Source organism: Coloeus monedula, assembly GCF_965178545.1.
Source record: "Coloeus monedula genome assembly, chromosome: 2".
NCBI classification, from domain to species: Eukaryota; Metazoa; Chordata; class Aves; order Passeriformes; family Corvidae; genus Coloeus; species Coloeus monedula.
The window spans coordinates 120,094,877-120,114,500 of NC_138782.1; the positions used below are offsets into that span (position 1 = coordinate 120,094,877).

Consider the following 19,624-nt stretch of genomic DNA (forward strand, 5'->3'; position numbering starts at 1 on the left):
TTGCCCACAGCCACGTGCCCCTCCCATGGCCATTTGCTCCCTTGTGCTCCACCAGCACCTGTGCCCCTGTATCGTGAAAACAACCCACCTCTGCCTTCCCCGTCCCCACATCCCACTGCCTCCATACCTGTGCCCCCCGTACCTGCTCCTCCCCGCCCTGGGGGCGGCCCAGGCCGCTGGCCCCAGCAGCAGCAGGATCAGCATCGCTGGCGGGTTCCTCATCCCGCGGCCTCGGGCTGCGGCGGGCCGAGAACACCGGGGTCGGGGGTGGCCCTGCCGGGGGGGAGGGCCCGTGGCAGCCCGGTGCTGGCAGAGGGGCGGGCGCCCCGGGAGCTGCCCCGGTTCCAGCGCGGCGGGGACACGCTTGCACGGAGGGGAGGGTGCGACGGGCAGCGCGGGGAACGCAGAGCGCGTGGGACCGGCTGGCGCTGCTCACCCAGGGCACCCCCCACGCGCCCAACCCGGTGCCTCCGCTGCCCCCGGGACCCACTCACCCAGCCCCGTTCGCGTGTCCGCGCCGCCCGCCCCGCCCCGGGGCCACGTATCCGACACGTCTCGGCACTGCCACCGGGCCCAGGAGCGGCTCCGCCCGTCCCGGGCCCTGCCCTGCCCAGCCCGGGGGGAGGAAGGATTGAGCCCCACGCAGGGCAGCGCCGGGGTAACCGGGACCCGGCACCTCCGGACCGGGGGCCAGGGATGGGCGCGTGGTCACAGCAAGGGCGGGGCCGTGCCGGTGGGTGAGACCCCCCCTAAGCACCCCATGGTCCCGGTCAGAGCCGGGCCAGCCCAGCTCGGTGTCACCGACCCCCCGCACCGGCCCCCGCAGCAGCACCACCACCGAGGGCGTGGGTCAGCCTCTGCCGGTACACACGGGCCCCACTGGCCCTGAGGGCTCTGGGCAGTCCCTGTGCCACTGACAGGCCCCTGAGGGCACAGACAAGCCCCTGAGGGCACACGACGTCCCAGAGTGTGACTAGCAGGATGCCCTCAGCCCCAGGCCCACTCCTCCACCACACATGGACAACTCTGCCTTCAGCCCCAGGCCCACTCCTCCACCACACATGGACAACTCTGCCTTCATGCTCCAGTTTAATGGCAGCGGCAGGGCGGGCAGGACCCTCTTCTCCTGGGGTAGGAGACCCCCCTGTCCTGGGGCCAGCCCTGCACTGCTGCCAGCACAGTCCCACAGGGATGTGGCCCTGCGCGGTGCCCCAGACCCACATCTGCTCCCCGAGCACCAGCAGGGACAGTGGGGTCTGGGCTGGTCCCTCATGTCCTTCACAGTCTATGTGGGGTAGGTGGAGGCTGGGCGGGTCATTCCTGGCACCAGGTGGTCCCTTCGGGGGCCAAGGGGCTACAGGAAGCCTGGGAACGTGAGCTGCAGCAGCAGGATGGTGGCCACAATGAGCCCAGCACAGAGCAGCAGCAGCAGCCAGACAGGGAGGGAACCTGTGGGAGAGACATGGGTGAGGGGAGGCTGCAGCCCCCCCATGCCAGAGGAGGAGCAGAGGCACCTCAGCCCCTCAGGCAGGCCCCGGACGTACGGCGGGTGGGCAGCAGGTGCAGTTTGCAGCGGCTGTCCACGGCCACGCTGAGCAGGGCAGCCTCGTGGCCCCCCAGCAGCTCCCGCCCGGGCCGGCTCTCGGGGACAAAGGCCACATCGGTCACCACAATGCCATGGGCCTCCTTCACGTAGTACAATCTCTGGGGGGACAGGAGAGGTGAGGGGCTGTTCAGCAGCCACCGGGGCTGCCCCACACCCCTGCCCCAGCTCACCTGCAGAGAGAAGGCAATGTGGATGGCCACGGAGCCTGTCACTGTGCCCAGTCCCAGGAAGGTGCCCGAATCACTGTGGGAGAGGGTAGTGAGTGGGGGCTGCCATGGCCCCCACCCCACACCCACTGGCCCTGGGGTACCTGATGGAGAGGCAGGAGATCACCTCGGAGCCACAAGGCCGTGTCAGCAGCGGCAGGAAGCTCTTCCCATCCCACTTGGTCAGGTAGCAGGGTGGGGGCCGGCGCTCCCGCTTGTGGGGCACCTGCACTGTGTAGAGCCGCAGAGCCCCGGCACTGCCCTCCACGGCCCCAAACCTGCCGCAGCGGAGAGGGGCACAGGGGGGCGTGGGGTCCATGGGAAACAGCCTCACCACCACCACCTCTCTCCCAAGGCAAACCTGGCCCCAGCCCTCTCCCCACACAGCTGTCAACAGAGCCCATGGAACCCCTTCCCACAGGACCAGGAGGAACAGCAACAGGGCAGGGCAGCAGTCAGGGGTGGCCCATTCCCAGCCCCAGCAGCCCCTGCCCACCCTGGGCCCCTGCCCGTTGGGCCAGCCCCAGCCCTGATGACCACGGTCCCAGCCCCACAGCCTAGCCCCAGGCCCCTGCCCAGCTCCAAGGCCCTGCCTTGTCCTCAGCCCCAATGCCCCTCCCTGTCCCCCTGCCCACCTCAGTGCCCCAGCCCTTTGGTCCGCCCCCTGGCCCCATCCCTAGCCCTCACCGGCAGGCCTGGTAGCGATAAGCCTTGTCGGGGATGCCGGGCAGGTTCTCGTGCCAGCGCAGCCCTGTTACCAGCTGGTCCTGCTGCCACACGCAGCACTGGAAGTCCCTCCCCGCCGTCACCACCTGCCGCACACAGCACAGAGGTCTGAGGCCACTCTGCTGCAGGGCCAGGGAATCGGGGAGCCATCTGACACCCACCTTGTTGTCAGGGCCCAGTGCGATGTCCTCAATCTCCCCGTCGTGGGCTCTAAACTCCAACGTCTTCTTCATGCTGGGGAACTGCAGGGGCAGAGCTGGCGTGGGGCTGGGCACGGGCCAGGCCCTGCCGCGGTCCCGGGCAGGTGTGGGGGGAGCAGCCTTAGGTAACCGCAGGCACTGCCAATCCAGCCATCCCTGCCCAGTGTGTGCTGCCGGGGGCGCAGCGACGCCGCCCTCTGCTCTTCCGTGTCTGTCCCAGCCCCCCATGCCCGCCCTGCTCCCTGCTGCCCACCCCGGCTCCCCCTGTGTCCCCCAGCCCGCCGTGCCCACCTCCCAGAGGCGCAGGAAGCCATCAGCCCCACCGGTGGCGAGCAGGGCTCCGTCGGCGCTGAAGCGCACGGCCTTCTGCAGGGCATCGGGGCTGAAGTCGGTGCGCACGCGCTGCAGGCTCTCCACCCTCACCTCGCGGGCCCGGCTCTGCGCGCTCCCCTGGGCCCCCCCGCCGGGGCCTCGCCGCCGCCGCACGCCCTTCTCCCCACTGCCTGCGGGCCGGGACACGGGCCTGACAGGGCGGCACCGCGGGCACGGGTGCCACGGGGGATCCAAGGCAGTGCCCATCCCCAAAACACCTCACAGCCCCACGGCTCCCCACACCCTGTCCGTGGCACCCAGGTCGGACATGGGAGGCTCAGGGCAGGCACAAGGCAGCAGGGGGCTTCCATCCCCAAAGCTCCCCACAGCACCCAGGACAAGCACTGCTGGGGGGCAGGTCCAGAGGGCTCCAGGACAGCATCCAATCCCCAAAACTCCACATGGCACCCCGGGCAGGCACAGGGAGGTGCGTTCGGGGCAGACATACCACAGGCGCAGGGCAGGGATGGAGGGGTTCAGGGAAATGCCCATCTCCAAGCCACCCCACAGACCCCCAGCTCCCCACACCCTGCCCTCCAGCACCCAGGGCAGGCACGGGGAAGATCCAGGGCGGGCATGGGAGGTCCACATCTGTACCCCATCCCCAAAGTACCCCACGGCTCCCCACACTCTGCTCACAGCATCTGGGGGTGGGGGCACGGGGGCTCCAGGGCAGCGTCCCATTCTCAAAGCTCGCCATGGCACCCAGGACAAGCACACACAGGCAAGTTCAGGACAGGCAGACAGCGGCTCAGGACGTGCCCCATCTCCAAGCCACCCCACAGAACCCACATCCTGCCCCATGGAACCCAAGGTAGGCAAGGGGAGGGGGATTCAGGGCAGGCACAGAGGAGATCCAGGGTGGGCATGGGGTTGTTGACAGAATGCCTCATTTCCAAAACACCCTTCAGCCCTCCCCACAGCACCCAGGGCAGGCAGGAGGGGAATTCAGGGCCATCCCCAAAGCACAGCACAGCCCCGAGAACAAGTCCCTTACACCGAGTTCCGGTGAACCGGTGTCTCACCGTCTTTCCCGGCGGTGCCCGGGCCCTCGGGCTCCTGTACGGTGAAGCGCAGGATGTGGCAGCTGTTGTCCTGCCCGGCCGCAATGACGTCCCCGGCCAGCGCCATGGTCATGGTGGCGCGGGTCTCGGTGTCGTGGCAGTGCAGCAGCGACGCGCTGAGCTGCCCCCCGATCTGCTCCAGCTGCAGGAAGTGCTGCGGGCCGGGAGGGCTCGGTTACGGCCCCCGCCCGCGGGTTCCCCGGGACACCCACTCCCACACCTGCGGCCCGGGCGCCCCAAGCCCCCCAGCCCCTCGCCACGCTCAGAGCTGTCCCCAGACACAGCCGGGCCCCTCCAAACCCCTCAGCCTCCCACGCGCCCCCTCTCTCCCCACACCCCCGTCCCCGCTCCCGCGCACCACGCCATTGCGGATGCCGGTCTTGGCGGCGCCTCCGCCGCCGGCGGTGATGGCGAGAGGCCGCCGCGGGTGCAGGCGGACGGTGTAGAGCGGGAACGGCGCCCGGTACAGCTCGGCGGGCCGCCGCGGCGCCATGACAGCGACGCGACGTCAGCGCGCAGTGACCTCAGCACGCTGTGACGTCAGCGCGCTGTGACGTCACATCGCAGTCACCCGCCAGGGGCGTGGCTAACCGCGCGCGGGACAGAGCGGCGGGGACGGCCCGGGGCTGGGAGGGGCCCGAGGACGGTGGGAGCTCCCAAGGGGAAACGTGGATCCTTGGCCCCATGTGGGATACTGGGGACACCCCAGTGCTTGGGGAAACGGGGGCTCCCTCGTACTTGGCGAGACGGCGGTCCGGTGGCTCCATGGGGACGCCACTGACTGGGAAAATAGGGCGCCTGGGGGCTACTGGGGGGCAGTGGGAATGCCCCAGTGATTGGGGAGATGGCAGTCGCGTGTACCCTGTGGGCTTCTGGAGGACACCCCACTCACTGCTCGGGGACACGGGGGTTCCGTGGCCCCCCGGGGAAGCGTAAGGACAGCCCACTGCTGGGGGAGCTGGGCTGCCGGCCTACAGCAGGGAGTGGGCTGTTCCTTGGGACCCTCCGACACCTGTGCTCCAGAACCATTTATTGGGGGGACACCAAACACAAATACAGGTGATAGGGGCTGCAGGGGCCACTCGGCACCCCGACAGCTCCGGACAGCCCCAGCCCTGGAGCGGTGTGTAAGGCACATGGCTGGGCTGGGGGTACCAGACAATGTCCCGGCCTGGGGACAGGGACACTGCTCCAACATCTCCAGCCATGGTCCCAGAGCCCCCTGAAGGGGCAGCCCACCAGCATCACTGCAGAGACCCAACCGCCTGTTACTCGGCACTCCCCAGCTGTCTGTGGATGCCGCACCAGGGTTTGAGCCCCCTGACTGGGGGTGGCCAAGACCCTCATGCTGGGGTTTCATCAGAAGGAGGTTTCCTGCAGGGTGTAGGAGGGGGCACCAGCACTGCGGATGTAGCCCTGTCCTTCCTCCTCCTCCTCCCTCTGCCGGTCGGGGCCAGGGGGGACCAGGCCATTGGGCACCCCATTGCTCTTCTCCATGGCATCCATATGGCCAGGGGCCTGTGGGGACAGAGCAGGGAGCGGGCAGAGCACAGTGGGGGCAGCAGGGGCATGGGAGGGTACCCCCCATGTCCCCCTCCCCCCGGGGTGCTGGGAGTCTGTCCCTCACCTGGGCAGGGTCACCTACCCCGCAGCAGAACCACTGCCGGATTTTGGGGGGCAGGCAGCAGAGCAGCCATGGCAATACAGGGGAGATGGTGCGGGGGTCCAGTGCCGCTGCCGGCGTGGGGCCTGGGGATATAGGGCCGTGAGTGGGGCAGGGGTATCACAGTGGCCCTCTGCCACCCCACACTCACCAGTGAGCAGGCTGACCAGGACCCCCACCAGGATGACAGTGGTGGAGTTGTGGGCACTGTACCACATGTAGGACAGACTGTAGAACCGCTGCAGCCCCGTGGGGCTGGGGGACACAGGGTCAGGGGGTGTGTGGGGCAGCACCTCCACACCCTGCACACCCTGTCCCTGAGCCCCCCATCCCACTCACCTTGGGGGTGCTGATGTGGGGGGCAGCAGGGTGGTAGCCAGGACAGTGCTGAGGTTGCCCACAGTGGGGAGCGCTGTGCTGTTGGCTGGGGGCACCCCCTTGGCCCCTCCTGTGCCGTGCAGGATGCTGCCGATGCCTACCCAGAAAGCCATGACCAGTCCAGCCAGCAGCCCCACGGCGGCTCCCTGGGACAGGGGACAAAGAAAGGCACTGACCCCTGTCTGGACTCAGGGTGCCCCACACCTCCCCACCAACCCGCATGGGGCTGGGGGACACTGACGGGGTCGGGGACACTCACTGTGGGGTTGGCGCAAGGGAAGAACATGCCAAGGCAGAAGAGCCCCAGGAGAGGACCCCCCACCATGCCGAAGATGCTGATGGCTGCCTGCGGGGATATGACCTTCAGCACCAGTCCCGTGCCCCTGGGGGTGCCAGAGCCAGGGGTCCCTCACCCCATTTGGGGTGCCAGAGCCAGGGGTCCTGCGGCCCCGTGCCTACCTGCAGCACAGGTCCCAGCATGGAGGACACATACGCCATCCCCAGGCATAGCAGCCCGTAACCGAGAGCTGGGGAGGGGAGTGGGGTGTCACGGTGGTGCTGAGGACCCCCCCACCATGCCAGCCCCACAGCTGCTCCCCCCGGCCACCCCCCATCCACTCACCCAGCAGCTTGGAGACCAACGTGGCCCGCGACTCCGATAGCTCAGGGAAGTGCGGCCGTACCAGGTCCTCCATGGTCACCGTGGCCAGTGAGTTGAAGGCAGAGGAGATGGTGCTGGGGAGGAGAGGGAGCAGGAGGGAGCTTGGCCGGGACACCTGAACCACTGCCCCAGGGCTGCCCACTCACCTGAGGGAGCCACTGAAGAGGCAGGCGACAAAGAGCCCGGGCAGCCCCGGCAGGTCCCGCAGCACGTCCATCACGAAGAACAGCACCAGCTGTGGCAGGAGGTCAGTGCAGGGGCTGGGGCAGGAGGGGACAGGGGAGAGGGTCTTCACCCACCTGGTCAGAGGAGCTATGGGTGGGTGCCAGTGGGTGCTCCTGGTTATAGACGAACATGACGAGGCCAGTGAGGCAGCTGAGGCAGAGCACAATCTGCTGGCAGGGGAACACGGCGTAGCAGGAGCTGCGGGTGCCGTGTGGGTATCAGACACGGGGAGTGGCAGGGGGGCCCATCCCAGCCGCTGGGACCCCCAGTCCCAGCCCCACTCACAGCTTGGCCTCCCGTTCACTGCGGGCGCTGAGGTAGCGCTGCACCTGCGCCTGGTTCACCCCGTACAGCGACAGCATCATGAAGATCCCCCCCACAGCCAGAGACCAGAAGGTGTGACGTTCCAGGGGGTTGGGGTCCAGGCTGTGGGGAGGACCATGGCGGGAGGGGGCGATGGTGACAGGTCCTCACCAGCACCCCACACCCCATGGGAAAGAGAGTAACAGGGATGGACCACTACACCACACCAGGATCCCTCTCCCCCACCCCAGGCCACCCTAAGCGTTCCCACAGCATGACAGGGGGGTCCCAGGAGATCACTCACTCAATGCCGGCGATCTTGCCCTCCTGCTCAGCCACGCGCCAGACACGGGCCATGCCCCCCACCCGCCATGCGCCCACCACGATGACGGCAACCTGTCCCGCCAGCATCACCAGCGTTTGGAACACGTCTGTCCAGATGACGGCCTTCAGCCCACCCTGGGGACACACGGCGCCCGTCACCGCAGGATGACAGTGCTCACCCTGGCACGGCAGGGGCAAAGGGCACCTGCGGCAGCAGGGACTCACCAGTGTAGTGTAGAGTGTGCAGACCAGTCCCATGGTCAGCACCGCACTCCAGAGGTCAAAGCCCGTCACTGGAAGTGGCAGAGGCCATTAATGGAGTGAGGGGCAGCAGCCTCCTGGCATTGCCCCCCACCTGCCCTCATCATACCTGCGTTGAGGGCCAGCGCGGGGGCGTAGAGCACCACTCCCATGTAGATAACCTGCGGGGAGGGGAGAGCAGTGCTGAGCCATGCCCTAACACCCAAACTCTGCACCTCCCACACGCCTAGCTCCACTCACCATTTGGAAGATGAAGGTGACAGTGCCCAAGACTCGCACTGTCTTGTTGAAGCGCAGCTCCAGGTACTGCAAGGAGAGAGGTCAGGGCACCTGACTGCAGGGTCCTCCGTTCTCCCCACAACCCCCTGCACTCCCTGCATCCCCTCTGCTCACCTCATAGGTGCTGGTGATGCGCAGACGGTAGAAGACGGGAATGAAGATGTGCGCCGGGATGAGCAGACCCAGGAAATAGGAGCAGCCGAGGAACCAGTACTCGGTGCCGAAGCGGAAGATCTCAGCAGGCACGCCCAGGATGGCTACCGCTGACTGGAAGGAGGCCAGCAGGGACAGGGCGACGGGCAGGCAGCCCATGTCACGGTTGGCTAGCAGGAACTCCTGCACCGTGCGTTGCCGGTCGCCGGTCAGTGCATAGAACAGCCCGATGGCTGATGACAGCACCAGCAGCAGTGCGAAGATGCTGTAGTCGATGGCCGTGAACTCCATGGTGAGCGTGTCCCTGCGCCGCTGCCCTGCCGGTGCTGCTGCTGCCCAGCCACCTACGCCCTGCCGGCCTCATGGGCACACCTGACCCCGGCAACACGTCCTGACCAGCATCAGCCTGGCGCTGGCAGCTGCAGGAGGGACGTGTCAGTGCTGCAGGGACCTTCGCTCGCTCTGTCTCAGCCTCAAGGACCCAGTGTGGGGAAAAAACAGCTGGACCCTCCTCCTCCTCCTCCTCCTCCTCCCTCTGGGCTGGGCTTGGCCACGCCTGGGCCGCCCCACCTGCCCCGCTGAAGGAAACTGGAGCGTCTTCAAAGAGCACAAAGACAATGGCTGCAAAAACAGTCGCACCCAGGCCCCCCGCAGCACCGGCACCACCAGCCCCGGCAGAACTGGCCAAACCCAACACAGCTGCCTCCGGTGCAGGACAGCTCCAATCCCACCTGAGCCAAACCCAACACGACCACCCCTGGAGCAGGACAGCCTCGAGCCCAGCAGAGCCAGCCCCAGTGGAGCCAAATCCAACGCAGCTGCCCCACAGCAGGTCAGCCCCAATCCCACCTGAGCCAAACCCAACACGGCTACCCCCAGAGCTGAACAGCCTTGAGCCCTCAGTGCTGGTCCCACCCGAGCCAAACCCAACCTGGCCCAACCGCCCCAGCATTACATGGCCCCACCAAACCCGGCAGCACCGGTCCCACCAGCACCAAAGTCAACCCAGCCCAACCACTCCAGCACCCCACAGCCCTGGGGGAACTGCCCCCAGTGCAAGAGCTTGGCCAAGCCCTTGGCAGGGAGCAGAGCCCCTTAGAGCCCTGGGATGAGGACACCAGGGACATAACTACCCTGGCCCTGGTGCCAGCCCGATGCTCTGGGGCCAGCAGGGCACAGCCAGCACTGGGGCAGTTGTTTCTGCAGCAGAATCGGCCCCAATGGCAGCCCCTGGCCCCGCAGGACACATGGACAGGGCTGGGGAGGGCATGGAGCCCAGTCTGCGCTGGAGAGGAGGCACAGGAGGAGCCCCACACTTTTGTCCCAGAGTGCAGAAGCTGGGCAGGGTGACCCCCACACCATACAGCCCACATGGCCAGGGATGGACATAAGGGTGGAATGGACAGAGGGGAGCTGGCAGCCTCAGGGGTTCTGGGCATCAGCCAGGTGGAGCAGACCCCTGAGCATCCACTGGCTCTGGCACCCTGTGCTCTGCCCCTGCCCTGGCTCCAGCTGCTGTGGAACAGGAGGGGACAGCTGGGCAGATTGCTGCCCCTGCCTCCCCCGCCATGCAGAGGACTGCGGGGACCTGGGAGTGGCAGGTGCCACAGGGCCACGGATACCCCGCCTTCCTGGCCTGCGAGGGGCTGCAGGCTGTGGGGGACCCTCTCTCCCAGCGGGGCAGAGTTAGGGGCACAGGGAGGACAAGTCTGGACTGGGGGTGGCAGGCAGGGAGTGGCACAGTGCCCGCCATGATCCCATTGTGATCCCTGGAGGAATGCTTGCCTGGGAAATGCTTGGTGGGATTAGGCTGAGCCCCTCCTGGCACCCCTGGCACGGCCTGCCTGGGCCTGCCTGCTGCAGGGCCGGGGGCGGCTGAGCTGGCGCGGGGTTCTGCGGCGTCGGCAGTGCCAGCAGTGCCTGGGTGGGGAATGGGGTGAGAGGGCAGTGTCTCTGCCACCACCAGGCCTGCTCTGTCCCTGACCAGGACACGGCTCCATGCACAGCAGCTCCCGGCCAGGGTCCAAGGTCACATTCCCCCACATTCCCCCATCCAGACTAAACATGGAAGGTTACACTGTGTTCCCAACGGGCACGCCACAGCCCCAGCCTCCTGGATGGCCCCGGCCCAAGGCTCCCATGCCCCACAGGCCCCTCGGTGTCCTTGAGACTCTGCTGCCTCCAGCCCTGGTGTCCCCACATCCCCATCACCTGGTGATCCCAAGCCCTGGTGTCCCGGTCACTCCACTGAGGCCCTGCTGCCCTCTCACCCAGAGGTCGCAGTATGTCCCCCACAAAACTCAGCAGCCCCAGCTCTGGGCCCCGCTCTCCCAGCCCTAGGGTGCCCCATGTCCCTGGGTGGTGAATCTGCTGCCCCTGTCCCTGCCGTCCTCAGCATGCCTTCCCCGGTGTCCCCGCTCCTCGTGCTCCATCACACCCTTCCTTATCACCCCGTGTACTCTGACCCCGCTTGAGGCGCCGCTGCCCAGCGCTGTCACCGGTGCCCCAGGCCCTGCTCCCCGTCCTCGGTGTCCCCGCTGTCCTCATCCCGGGGCTCTAAGGGGCTCTGCTCCCCGCCCCCGGTGTCCCCATCCCCGGGTTCTGCTCCCTGTCCCCGGTGTCCCCATCCCGGGGCTCTGCTCCCCGTCCCCGGTGTCCCCGCCCCCGGCCCCCGCTGCCTGCAGTGCACCAGGTCCCGGCGGCGGTGACCTTGTCGCGGCGGTCCTGGTGCAACACTCACCGGCCGCGGCGGCACTCGCCCCATGTGCCGCCTGACAGCCGGGGCGCCTGGGGATGACGCAGAGCAGGCGGGGCGGCTCCTACGGCTTCTCCCGCTCGGCCGCCAGGTGCTGACGGCATCACCGCCGGCCCCGCGTTGGGCTGCGGCTGTCCTCGTCCCCGTTCTCCCGTTCCCATCCCCATCCCGGCCCCGTTCCGGGCCCCGCCGCGCTCCGCCGCCTCAGGCGGTCACCCCGCCCCGGCGCCCGCGCTGCGGGGGGCCCCTCCGTGGCCTCGCTCGGGTCCAGAGGGCGCCAGGCCCGTGGAGGGGGGGGGAGGGACGGGCACGGACCTGCCCCGCCCGCTCGGGACTCCCCGGTGGCGCGGGCGTGCCGGGGCTGGCGGGGCTATGGGCGGGTGCGTGCTGCTGCTGCTGCTGCTGCTGCTGCCCCGGGCCACCCGCGGGGTCGCGGTGAGCAACGGAGAACAGGGCCGGGGTCACGGAAATGGGGGGCTCTGGTGGGCAGAGGATGTCACGGATCTGAGCTGCCGAGAGGTCAGGGAGTGCCCGGAGGTCCCGGGGGGAAACCGAGGGTCAGTGAGTCCCCGATCGGGGCTGTCCCGAGGTCCGGGGTGCCCGGCTTGGAGGTGCCCGGGCGTCAGGGAAGTCGTGGTTGCCCTAAGGCCGAGGAGGTTGTCCTTTTCCGGGGAGCGGGTTCGGGGGGTGCCCGGGGCTCGGGGATGCTCGGGGATCGCGGGATGCACGGGAGTCCCGGGTGCCCCGGGTGTCGGTGCTGCCCATGACCCCTCGACCTCTGCAGGTGTGCGGGCTCTGCCCGGGGCCGCCGCGGAACGGCTCCATCGTGTCCCGGTTCTGTGAGTCCCGGGGCGACACTGAGAGCGACGGGCGCTGCTGCCGGGAGCGGGGCCTGTCCCCAGGGCGGCTTCTGGGGTACGGGGGGCCCGGGGGAGGACGGGGGAGGTCGAGTCTGGGGTGCTCGGGGGGTGGGGGGTGCTGGGATGGGTGTTTGGGTTCACAGCGGTGTCAGGGGAACGGCGGGGATGGGGAATGCCTGGATGGAGCATCCTGGGTGGTGTGCGGGGGCGACAGGTACAGGCAGGTACAGACAGGGACCAGGATGGGTGCTGGGGGTCACAGGAGCATGAGGGGAAAGTGTGGGGGACAGGCATGCTGCTGTCTCCCCCAACAACTGTCCTTTTCCAGGCTGGACCTGAGCAACTGCTCCCTGCACAGTGTACCCCCGGGACTGGCCGAGGCCACCACTGCCATCATCCTGTGAGTTTCCCCGTGCCCCCTTTGGCCCTTGCAAGGAGATGGGCCGGGCTGGGAGAGGGGGTTGGGGCAGCTTTGGTGGGACATTCCCATGGGCCCAGGCCAGCACAGCCCTGCTCTGCTGGTCCCAGCACCCCAGTGGACAGTGGCCGCTCTCTGCCCTCGTGGCTGGCTGTAACAGTCTGCAGGGTCTGGACAAATGGAAACCACCCTCATTTTTAAAAGGGGAGCCCTGGGACCCATCTGTCCAGGCAACCTCACCCCTGTGCTCAGTGGGACCATGGAACAGATCCTTCTGGAGTTCTGTCATGGTGCACGTTGTCGCAGGACAGCCCTCCAGTGGGGGCCTGTGCTGGCAGGTGAGACAGGAGCCACACGGTCACATCTTGGCTTTTGCCACAGTCCCACACAGTGTCCTTGTCCCCAGGTTGGAGAGATGGGAGTCAGGGAAGTAACTCATCTATACGGCCACATCCAGGGCACTGTCAGGGCTCAGTGTCCAAATGAGCCCAGTGAGCCATGGTGGCCCTCAGGGCACCATGACACCCCAGCTCATCAGTGTTTTTGTTAATGACCAAGTGGTCCCTCAAGCAGCTCCGCTGAGACCTTTGAGCCCTGGCTGTAGGGCTGCACCCCCAGGGCCTCGGGTGGGGGAGGTGGGTGCATGGGAGCCGCCTGAGGCTTGGTGAGGTGCCGGGGATACCCCTGGTGCCTGCCAGGCTGGGAGTGCTGAATGGGACTGAAGGTCCATGTGCTTGCAGGGACTTGACTGAGAACCCCCTGACAACTCTCCCCAATGGCTTCTTCCTGGGCTTCATCCACCTGCAGAGCCTGTGAGTGCTGGGGGGAGTCAGGGGCTGGGGGGGGTCACTGTGGTGTCAGTGCTGAGCTCTGCCCCCAGCGCGGTGCCACTGGCGCTGGAGTGTCCGGGTGGGAGTGACGCCTGGCAGGACGTGACAGTGGATGGGAGCAGCCGGCTGTGCCAGGAACAGAGGAACCCCTGCAATAGCTCTGTGGAACTCGGTATGGTGGGGGACTGTGACCCTGGCAGTGGGTACATGGGGCTGGCAGTGGGGTCTGGCCTTGGCTCCTGACCCCCTGCTCTGCTCTGCCAGCCTGGCCATGTCCTGAAAACTCTGTATGTGCCCCCGATGGCCCCGGCCTCGTCCAGTGCCTCTGTGACAATCCCTTCCATGGCTACAAGTGCCTGCGTGAGGTGAGTGCCTGTGGGACTGGACCTCTCTCTGGCTGCGCCCTGGCCAGATCAGCAGGGGCTGCAGGGAGCGGTGATGCTCACTCCCGGTCCCGGGCAGGGCACGTTCCCGATGCTTCTCTTCAGTGGAATCCTGGGCACTGCCACTGTGTCCCTGTCCCTGCTGCTGTGGGGCACCCAGCGGAGGAAGGCCAAGACCCCCTGAGCAGGGCAGGGGGCCGTGCCTGGGCTGGAGGCTCTGTGGCCTGGGCATCCTCAAGGCTGCTTGGGATCAATAAAACTGCAGGTCCTCGCTGTATGTCTTTCTATTTCCTTCCTGGGGGAGGGGTGGGTGATTCAAAGGAATCTACTCCACAGCAAGGGACTGTAAAGTGCAGTGCTTTATTGGCCCGGCGGGGGGAGCACACAGGGGTTAACACCTCCATATGCTTGTCCCCCATGTTCATCTTACAGAGGTTATTTATATGTTTACCAGTTCGGCTTCCTCCCTTTTTGTTCATTTATCTAAAAGTTATAGTCATAAGGGGTTGGGGTCTTACATAACTTGTGGTTTCCTTATCTTAGGGTTACAAACTTGGCATGCTATTATTATCTAATACATTCATCACACACCTATTTTGCTAATACACAATTTTACTATTACACTCTTTATTGGTATATTAGTTATGCTTCATCTATAGTTGTGTATTGATTATTCTCTTATTACATTTTTCTACCCTTTGTGACAGTTCTTCTATTTGTCATTAAAACGGCAGTTAGGCTGTGTCTTCCTTCGTCGCTTAGCCCACAGGGGCTAGGCCCCTGTTCTGCACAACAGCGGGTAGTCAGACACATTAGCTTGCATTCCATTCCCTTATCATCCTAGTCCACTCCAGTTTTGTTTTTTCAAGAGGAGTTAGTGTTAGGCATAGTGTCTCCTATTCACTGATGATCATAGCCCCTTCCAGGGCTAGGATTCTTTTCTTGCAAAAGCAGTGGCAGTCAAGCATAGCAGCCAACACCCAGCTTTTATTAATCTATACTTGATACTAAGGTGCTTACGTTAAAGGAGTCCTGTGTTCCATGGGTACGCGGGGGCTCGGTGGAACCGACGGGAGGGGGGCCATACAAATTCCCACACTCCGCGCTGGGTGCGCGCCCAGGTCAAGGCGAAGGTGAGCAGTAGGAACGTCTACACTGGGACCTGCCCACCCACTGTCAGCTCTCCAGCCCTCAGAAGCAGCTCTTGACCGGGAACCGCCTCGGCGCCCGCAGCTCTGAGGAGGAAGAAGGCCCTATCAATGCCGGAAGCGGCTGAGTTACATTACTTATAACTTATGCTCTGTTCTTGACCAACAAAACCAGGGGAGAGCGCGAACGCAGTCCCCCACTACCACAAATTATGCAGTCGAGTTTCCCGCATTTGGGGAAATCGCAGGGGTCAGCACACCCGGAGTGCAAGGGATGAGCCTCGCCCTGGGAAAACCACCTGCCTGATCATGGTGTCTCCCCTGCCAGGTAAGTATGAGACAACAACCCCGCCGCCCGCCCGCCCCGCCCGCCACACGCCCCCATAGCACACGGCCACCCCGACACCAGCCCCGCCCCGAACCGGCCCCGCGCTGCGCCGCGGCCCGCACGGCCCGGCCCACGCAGCGCCCGCGGACGCGCGAGGGCAGCGGCGCCCGTGCGCGGGCTGTGTCCCGGCATGCCGCGCGCCGCCGCCTCATTTGCATGGACACGCCCCCACATCCGCCCCGCCCCCGCCCCCGCCGCTCCTCGGACCCGCCCGGCCCCGGCTCCGCCCCGGGAGCCGCTGCCCCGAGCCCGCGGGCGCAGCTCTTCCCTCCGTCTGGGTCGGGATCTGTTCCGAGGGAGCGGCCGATGGGCCAGCGGTCACCATCTCCCGCTGCCGGAATTCCCTTTTCCCCAGCTACTGCCCGGTCCTGCTGGGGACCCTCCCGGTGCCTCTCGTCCAGACAGCCCGTTCTTCTTGGGCTTCTCTTTTCCCTAGCACAGAGGATTAGCCAAGTGTGCGGCGTTCACAGTAGTCTGTCTGCAGGTCCTGATGAACAACTGAAAACAATTGCAAAGTTTCATTCCAATCTTGAGATATCATTTTCCCCTCTCGAGTTGGATTTTCCCATTCAAAGGCACAGACAAGGCGACTCTGTTCACCCACGGGGATACGAGAGAAGACGTCCCTCACATCCAACGCCACAGAGCCCATACCGGCCTCTGGCTCTGAGGCGAGAAGGGTGTCGGGATTTGGGACAACCAGAAGGACGTCAGCAATCTGGGCGTTAAGTTCCCGTAACTCTTCCACTTGTCTATCCCGGTGACTTAGGCTTCTTCTCTGGGAGGATTAGAGTGGTAAATTCGAATTGGCAATAAGCCAAATGCTAAAAAAGAGCCTATTAACACTTCCAGTCCTTGCCGGGCCTCTCATTTTATCGGGGTTGGTCTTTTCTTGCCAGTTGCACTCCTGGTTTCAGTTCAGCTTTTACCGGACTCATGTTTCCCTCTCGCCCCGGGATTCCCAAAGCCAAGAGCAGTGGTACAAGCGCACCTAAAACTCCACCGGGCATTTCCTCTTCTGCAGGTTTCCCTGAGTGAATGGGCAGAGCTGCACTTTCCATGCATTTTCCAGAGGAATATGCAAACTGGGCAGAGTCCTTAGGAAAAGTTAATTGTGCATTTAACTCGCACAGCAAACCCTGAGCAATGGCAAAGGACACTCGGCCGCGTGGAGAAAGCGACGGGCTCATTTTGCGTTCCCAGTCCTGAATTCCATGGTCTGTAAGACAGTCTGAGGGATTTCCTGCCCTGGGGGATTTCCTGCCCTGAGGGATTTCCTGCCCTGAGGGATTTCCTCTCATTGCAGCAACAACAACGCCATTCCTTTTACTTAAAGGTCCCTTACAGCCAGTAACCATGGAAGAAGATATGCCGGTATGCACTAGAAAATCCATTGTTCCATTCCCTGGCCTAACTGGAACCAAAGGATTGGCCAGGGAAACAGGAGATGCCTCCGGTCCCCTTCAGTCCAGCCCAATTTCTTCCTCTTCCGATTTTTCCTTCTGTCCATGCTCAGCCCATCCTGTCCGGGACCCGCACCCTGACACTTTTGGAGGGGTGTTAATCACCACTCGCGACCTTGTCCCTGAAATACAGCTTGCCTTCTGCCTCTTCGCTGTCCCTGAGAACAGATTTGGAAATTTCTTTTGGCTCTTGTCCTTCTCTTCTACTTCTTCCCGTCGTTACAGGCATGGCTTGGGAAATGCCCATCCTGTCTGCTCCTTGTGTTTGGCGGAGTTTCTTTCCTGTACCTGGCACCGTCTGCCGACAAGCATCCTGTTAAACAGCAGCATCCTGCTTCCTTCCCTTCCTGATCTCGATCCGTTGGGATCTGGGTCCGTGCCTTGGGCAGGATCCGGCTGCGCCCGGGAGGAGCGGGGGCCGCTGCGCCGCGCCGCCAGGGGGCGCTGCGCCGATAGCGGGCAGGAGGCGGGGTTTTGGGAGAAGGCGTGGCCATGCAAATGAGACCGGGGCGGGGAGCGGCGCCGAGCGGCGTCGAGCGGGTATGGGGGCGTGTCCATGCAAATGAGGCGGCGGCGCGCGGCATGCCGGGACACAGCCCGCGCACGGGCGCCGCTGCCCTCGCGCGTCCGCGGGCGCTGCGCGGGCCGGGCCGTGCGGGCCGCGGCGCAGCGCGGGGCCGGTTCGGGGCGGGGCTGGTGTCGGGGTGGCCGTGTGCTGTGGGGGCGTGTGGCGGGCGGGGCGGGCGGGCGGCGGGGTTGTTGTCTCATACTTACCTGGCAGGGGAGACACCATGATCAGGCAGGTGGTTTTCCCAGGGCGAGGCTCATCCCTTGCACTCCGGGTGTGCTGACCCCTGCGATTTCCCCAAATGCGGGAAACTCGACTGCATAATTTGTGGTAGTGGGGGACTGCGTTCGCGCTCTCCCCTGGTTTTGTTGGTCAAGAACAGAACACGCGGTAGATCCCTGGCGAGAGCACTGCTCGGCTGCTTCGGGCCGCTGGCGGGGCTGGGCGGGAGGAGAATTTCCCCGCGCGGGTTCGGCTGCTGGCGGGAGAGAGAACAGAAGCGGCCGCTACACCGGACAAGTGCGGGGTCGGCGGCGGGGGTAGCCCCGTCCCGCTCCCGGTGCCTGGCTCAGGCATAGCCGGGGGTCCCGAGGCAGGCCACCGTGCCCTCCGCAAACAGGCGCTGCCGGTGCCCGAGGAATTCCAGCAGGGAATTGGAGAGCGGTTCCGAACGCAGCTCCGGACGGCCCTGTCTGGAGCCGGGATGACCCCGGCCTGTTCCACCCCATGTCTGCAGACTCAGGGAAATACCCGGCGGAGAGCGGCTCCGAGCGGGTCCGCGCGAGGGAAGAGGCGCAGAGATGCTGGTCCCGCTCGGTGAGCGCTGTCCGGGTCACACCGGATCGAGCCCGGGAGTACTGCCGGACTTCCAGCGGCGGGAGTTGGACGCATCCTTGTGAAACGTGAGAGTTGATGTAAAAGGAAATTCGTCAGCTTGCTTGCTGAATAGACAAAACTGTGAACAATGTTATGCTTAATGGCAACAAACGAGATAGCACAACAAAGGCTTTTAGCTGCAAATATACAAAAACCCGCTCTGAAGCGGACGAGTGGCGGAGCGAACAAGAGGAGCTGCCAAGGAAAAGTTGACCAGAAGCCAAGGCAAGACGGCTTCGGAATAACCACCAGAAAAGCGTGTAATGAGCTGTTTATGAAACAAGATAGCAGCAGAGACCATGAAATAACGCAAAACAGATAGGCGACGTTATTCAAAGCATTTTAAAGAAAATGTAAATGATTTCTTAGAAATTAAATGAATAAACATGCTGTAACTCTAGCTAAGGGAATAACTTCGTAACCAAGGTGCACATGAAAGGCAGGAGTTATCCCTCACGCGGCTGGCATGCCGCAATAAAGAATAGCTGCTCAACAAGGATCCAAAGGTGCTGCCGAGTTCTACTTGTTTTCTCTGTATCGCTTGTCCAAACCTGAGCTGGACTAAATCTCTCCGCCCGTCCACCCCACCGCCAGGCTCGGTGTGCGAAGCCGGCCGGACGCAAACCCGAGTCTCGCCGTCCGCTGCAGCCCGAGCGCGGGGCGGGCCTGGGCCACCGGGGCCGCAGTCGGGAGCCGCGAGAGGCGAAGCCCGGCTGGTCCCGCGGGGCTCCGCTTTTCTGCCGCTTCTGCACGGACGGGACAGCGACGTGCCCGGACAGGCAGAGACTGAGAGCGCCTCTGAGACCGCAGAGCGCCAAAGGAAGAAGAGCGAGAGCAGCGAGAGTACGGAGCCACTGCAGATTTAGTGAAAAAACAACAGAGCTGATGTTTGAGAACAGCTCGCTTTGTCTGTTTTTGTCACAGAGAAAAACCAGGGGAGAGCGCGAACGCAGTCCCCCACTACCACAAATTATGCAGTCGAGTTTCCCGCATTTGGGGAAATCGCAGGGGTCAGCACACCCGGAGTGCAAGGGATGAGCCTCGCCCTGGGAAAACCACCTGCCTGATCATGGTGTCTCCCCTGCCAGGTAAGTATGAGACAACAACCCCGCCGCCCGCCCGCCCCGCCCGCCACACGCCCCCACAGCACACGGCCACCCCGACACCAGCCCCGCCCCGAACCGGCCCCGCGCTGCGCCGCGGCCCGCACGGCCCGGCCCGCGCAGCGCCCGCGGACGCGCGAGGGCAGCGGCGCCCGTGCGCGGGCTGTGTCCCGGCATGCCGCGCGCCGCCGCCTCATTTGCATGGACACGCCTCCGGTATTGCACCGCTATTGCCGCTCCTATTGCCCCGCCCCCCACCCGGATGCTCCAGGCCCCGCCCCCTCGATGCCCGGAACCGGCGGCTGGTCCCGGTCCCGGTCCCGGTCCCGGTCCCGGTCCGGCTCGGGCTTCGGCGGCAGTCGTGCCTCCCGGGACTCGGTGTCAGAGCACAGCGGGGTCGCACCAACGGCA

General features: G+C 65.1%; 3 protein-coding genes across 8 annotated transcripts; 1 reads left to right on the forward strand and 2 right to left on the reverse strand.

Moving 5' to 3' along the window:
• Nucleotides 1-1,101: 1,101 nt before the first annotated feature.
• On the reverse strand, nucleotides 1,102-4,667 carry PREB (prolactin regulatory element binding; the record flags this gene model as incomplete). Of its 4 annotated transcripts, none has more annotated exons than XM_082302294.1 (9): nucleotides 1,102-1,449; nucleotides 1,545-1,704; nucleotides 1,777-1,849; nucleotides 1,917-2,090; nucleotides 2,500-2,624; nucleotides 2,700-2,780; nucleotides 3,030-3,241; nucleotides 4,136-4,328; nucleotides 4,533-4,667. In XM_082302294.1, 9 exons carry the CDS (start codon nucleotides 4,665-4,667, stop codon nucleotides 1,355-1,357), a joined length of 1,248 nt encoding a protein of 415 aa, XP_082158420.1. In that variant the 3' UTR covers nucleotides 1,102-1,354. The 4 variants fall into 4 exon arrangements, with proteins under 4 accessions (XP_082158420.1, XP_082158419.1, XP_082158418.1 ...); XM_082302293.1 differs by having other exon boundaries at nucleotides 3,030-3,237; nucleotides 4,108-4,328; XM_082302292.1 differs by having other exon boundaries at nucleotides 2,500-2,780.
• Nucleotides 4,668-5,185: 518 nt separating this feature from the next.
• On the reverse strand, nucleotides 5,186-11,296 carry SLC5A6 (solute carrier family 5 member 6). Of its 3 annotated transcripts, none has more exons than XM_082301513.1 (16): nucleotides 11,162-11,296; nucleotides 8,383-8,840; nucleotides 8,230-8,295; nucleotides 8,099-8,150; nucleotides 7,954-8,021; nucleotides 7,709-7,863; nucleotides 7,387-7,527; nucleotides 7,176-7,299; nucleotides 7,023-7,111; nucleotides 6,838-6,950; nucleotides 6,675-6,742; nucleotides 6,475-6,561; nucleotides 6,177-6,361; nucleotides 5,989-6,092; nucleotides 5,802-5,923; nucleotides 5,186-5,692 (listed from the first exon to the last, which is right to left on the reverse strand). In XM_082301513.1, the coding sequence occupies exons 2-16, from the start codon at nucleotides 8,710-8,712 to the stop codon at nucleotides 5,534-5,536; spliced, it is 1,863 nt and encodes a 620-aa protein (XP_082157639.1). In that variant the 5' UTR covers nucleotides 8,713-8,840; nucleotides 11,162-11,296; the 3' UTR covers nucleotides 5,186-5,533. The 3 variants fall into 3 exon arrangements, with proteins under 3 accessions (XP_082157639.1, XP_082157637.1, XP_082157638.1); XM_082301511.1 differs by having other exon boundaries at nucleotides 8,383-10,341; nucleotides 11,162-11,291; XM_082301512.1 differs by lacking the exon at nucleotides 11,162-11,296 and adding an exon at nucleotides 10,207-10,988.
• Nucleotides 11,297-11,423: 127 nt separating this feature from the next.
• ATRAID (all-trans retinoic acid induced differentiation factor) lies at nucleotides 11,424-13,930 on the forward strand. The gene is made up of 7 exons (XM_082301540.1): nucleotides 11,424-11,611; nucleotides 11,961-12,091; nucleotides 12,365-12,436; nucleotides 13,195-13,266; nucleotides 13,335-13,456; nucleotides 13,549-13,649; nucleotides 13,747-13,930. Exons 1-7 carry the CDS (start codon nucleotides 11,549-11,551, stop codon nucleotides 13,849-13,851), a joined length of 666 nt encoding a protein of 221 aa, XP_082157666.1. The 5' UTR covers nucleotides 11,424-11,548; the 3' UTR covers nucleotides 13,852-13,930.
• The last annotated feature ends 5,694 nt before the right edge of the window (nucleotides 13,931-19,624 follow it).

Coding starts and splice junctions, on each gene's coding strand:
- ATRAID (XM_082301540.1), top strand. CDS start 11,549: ATGGGCGGGTGCGTGCTGCTGCTGCTGCTGCTGCTGCTGCCCCGGGCC. Junction 11,612..11,960: donor GGGCCACCCGCGGGGTCGCG/GTGAGCAACGGA, acceptor CGACCTCTGCAG/GTGTGCGGGCTCTGCCCGGG. Junction 12,092..12,364: donor TCCCCAGGGCGGCTTCTGGG/GTACGGGGGGCC, acceptor GTCCTTTTCCAG/GCTGGACCTGAGCAACTGCT.
- SLC5A6 (XM_082301513.1), bottom strand. CDS start 8,712: ATGGAGTTCACGGCCATCGACTACAGCATCTTCGCACTGCTGCTGGTG. Junction 7,528..7,708: donor GGCAAGATCGCCGGCATTGA/GTGAGTGATCTC, acceptor TCCTCCCCACAG/CCTGGACCCCAACCCCCTGG. Junction 6,093..6,176: donor CCCACATCAGCACCCCCAAG/GTGAGTGGGATG, acceptor TGTGTCCCCCAG/CCCCACGGGGCTGCAGCGGT.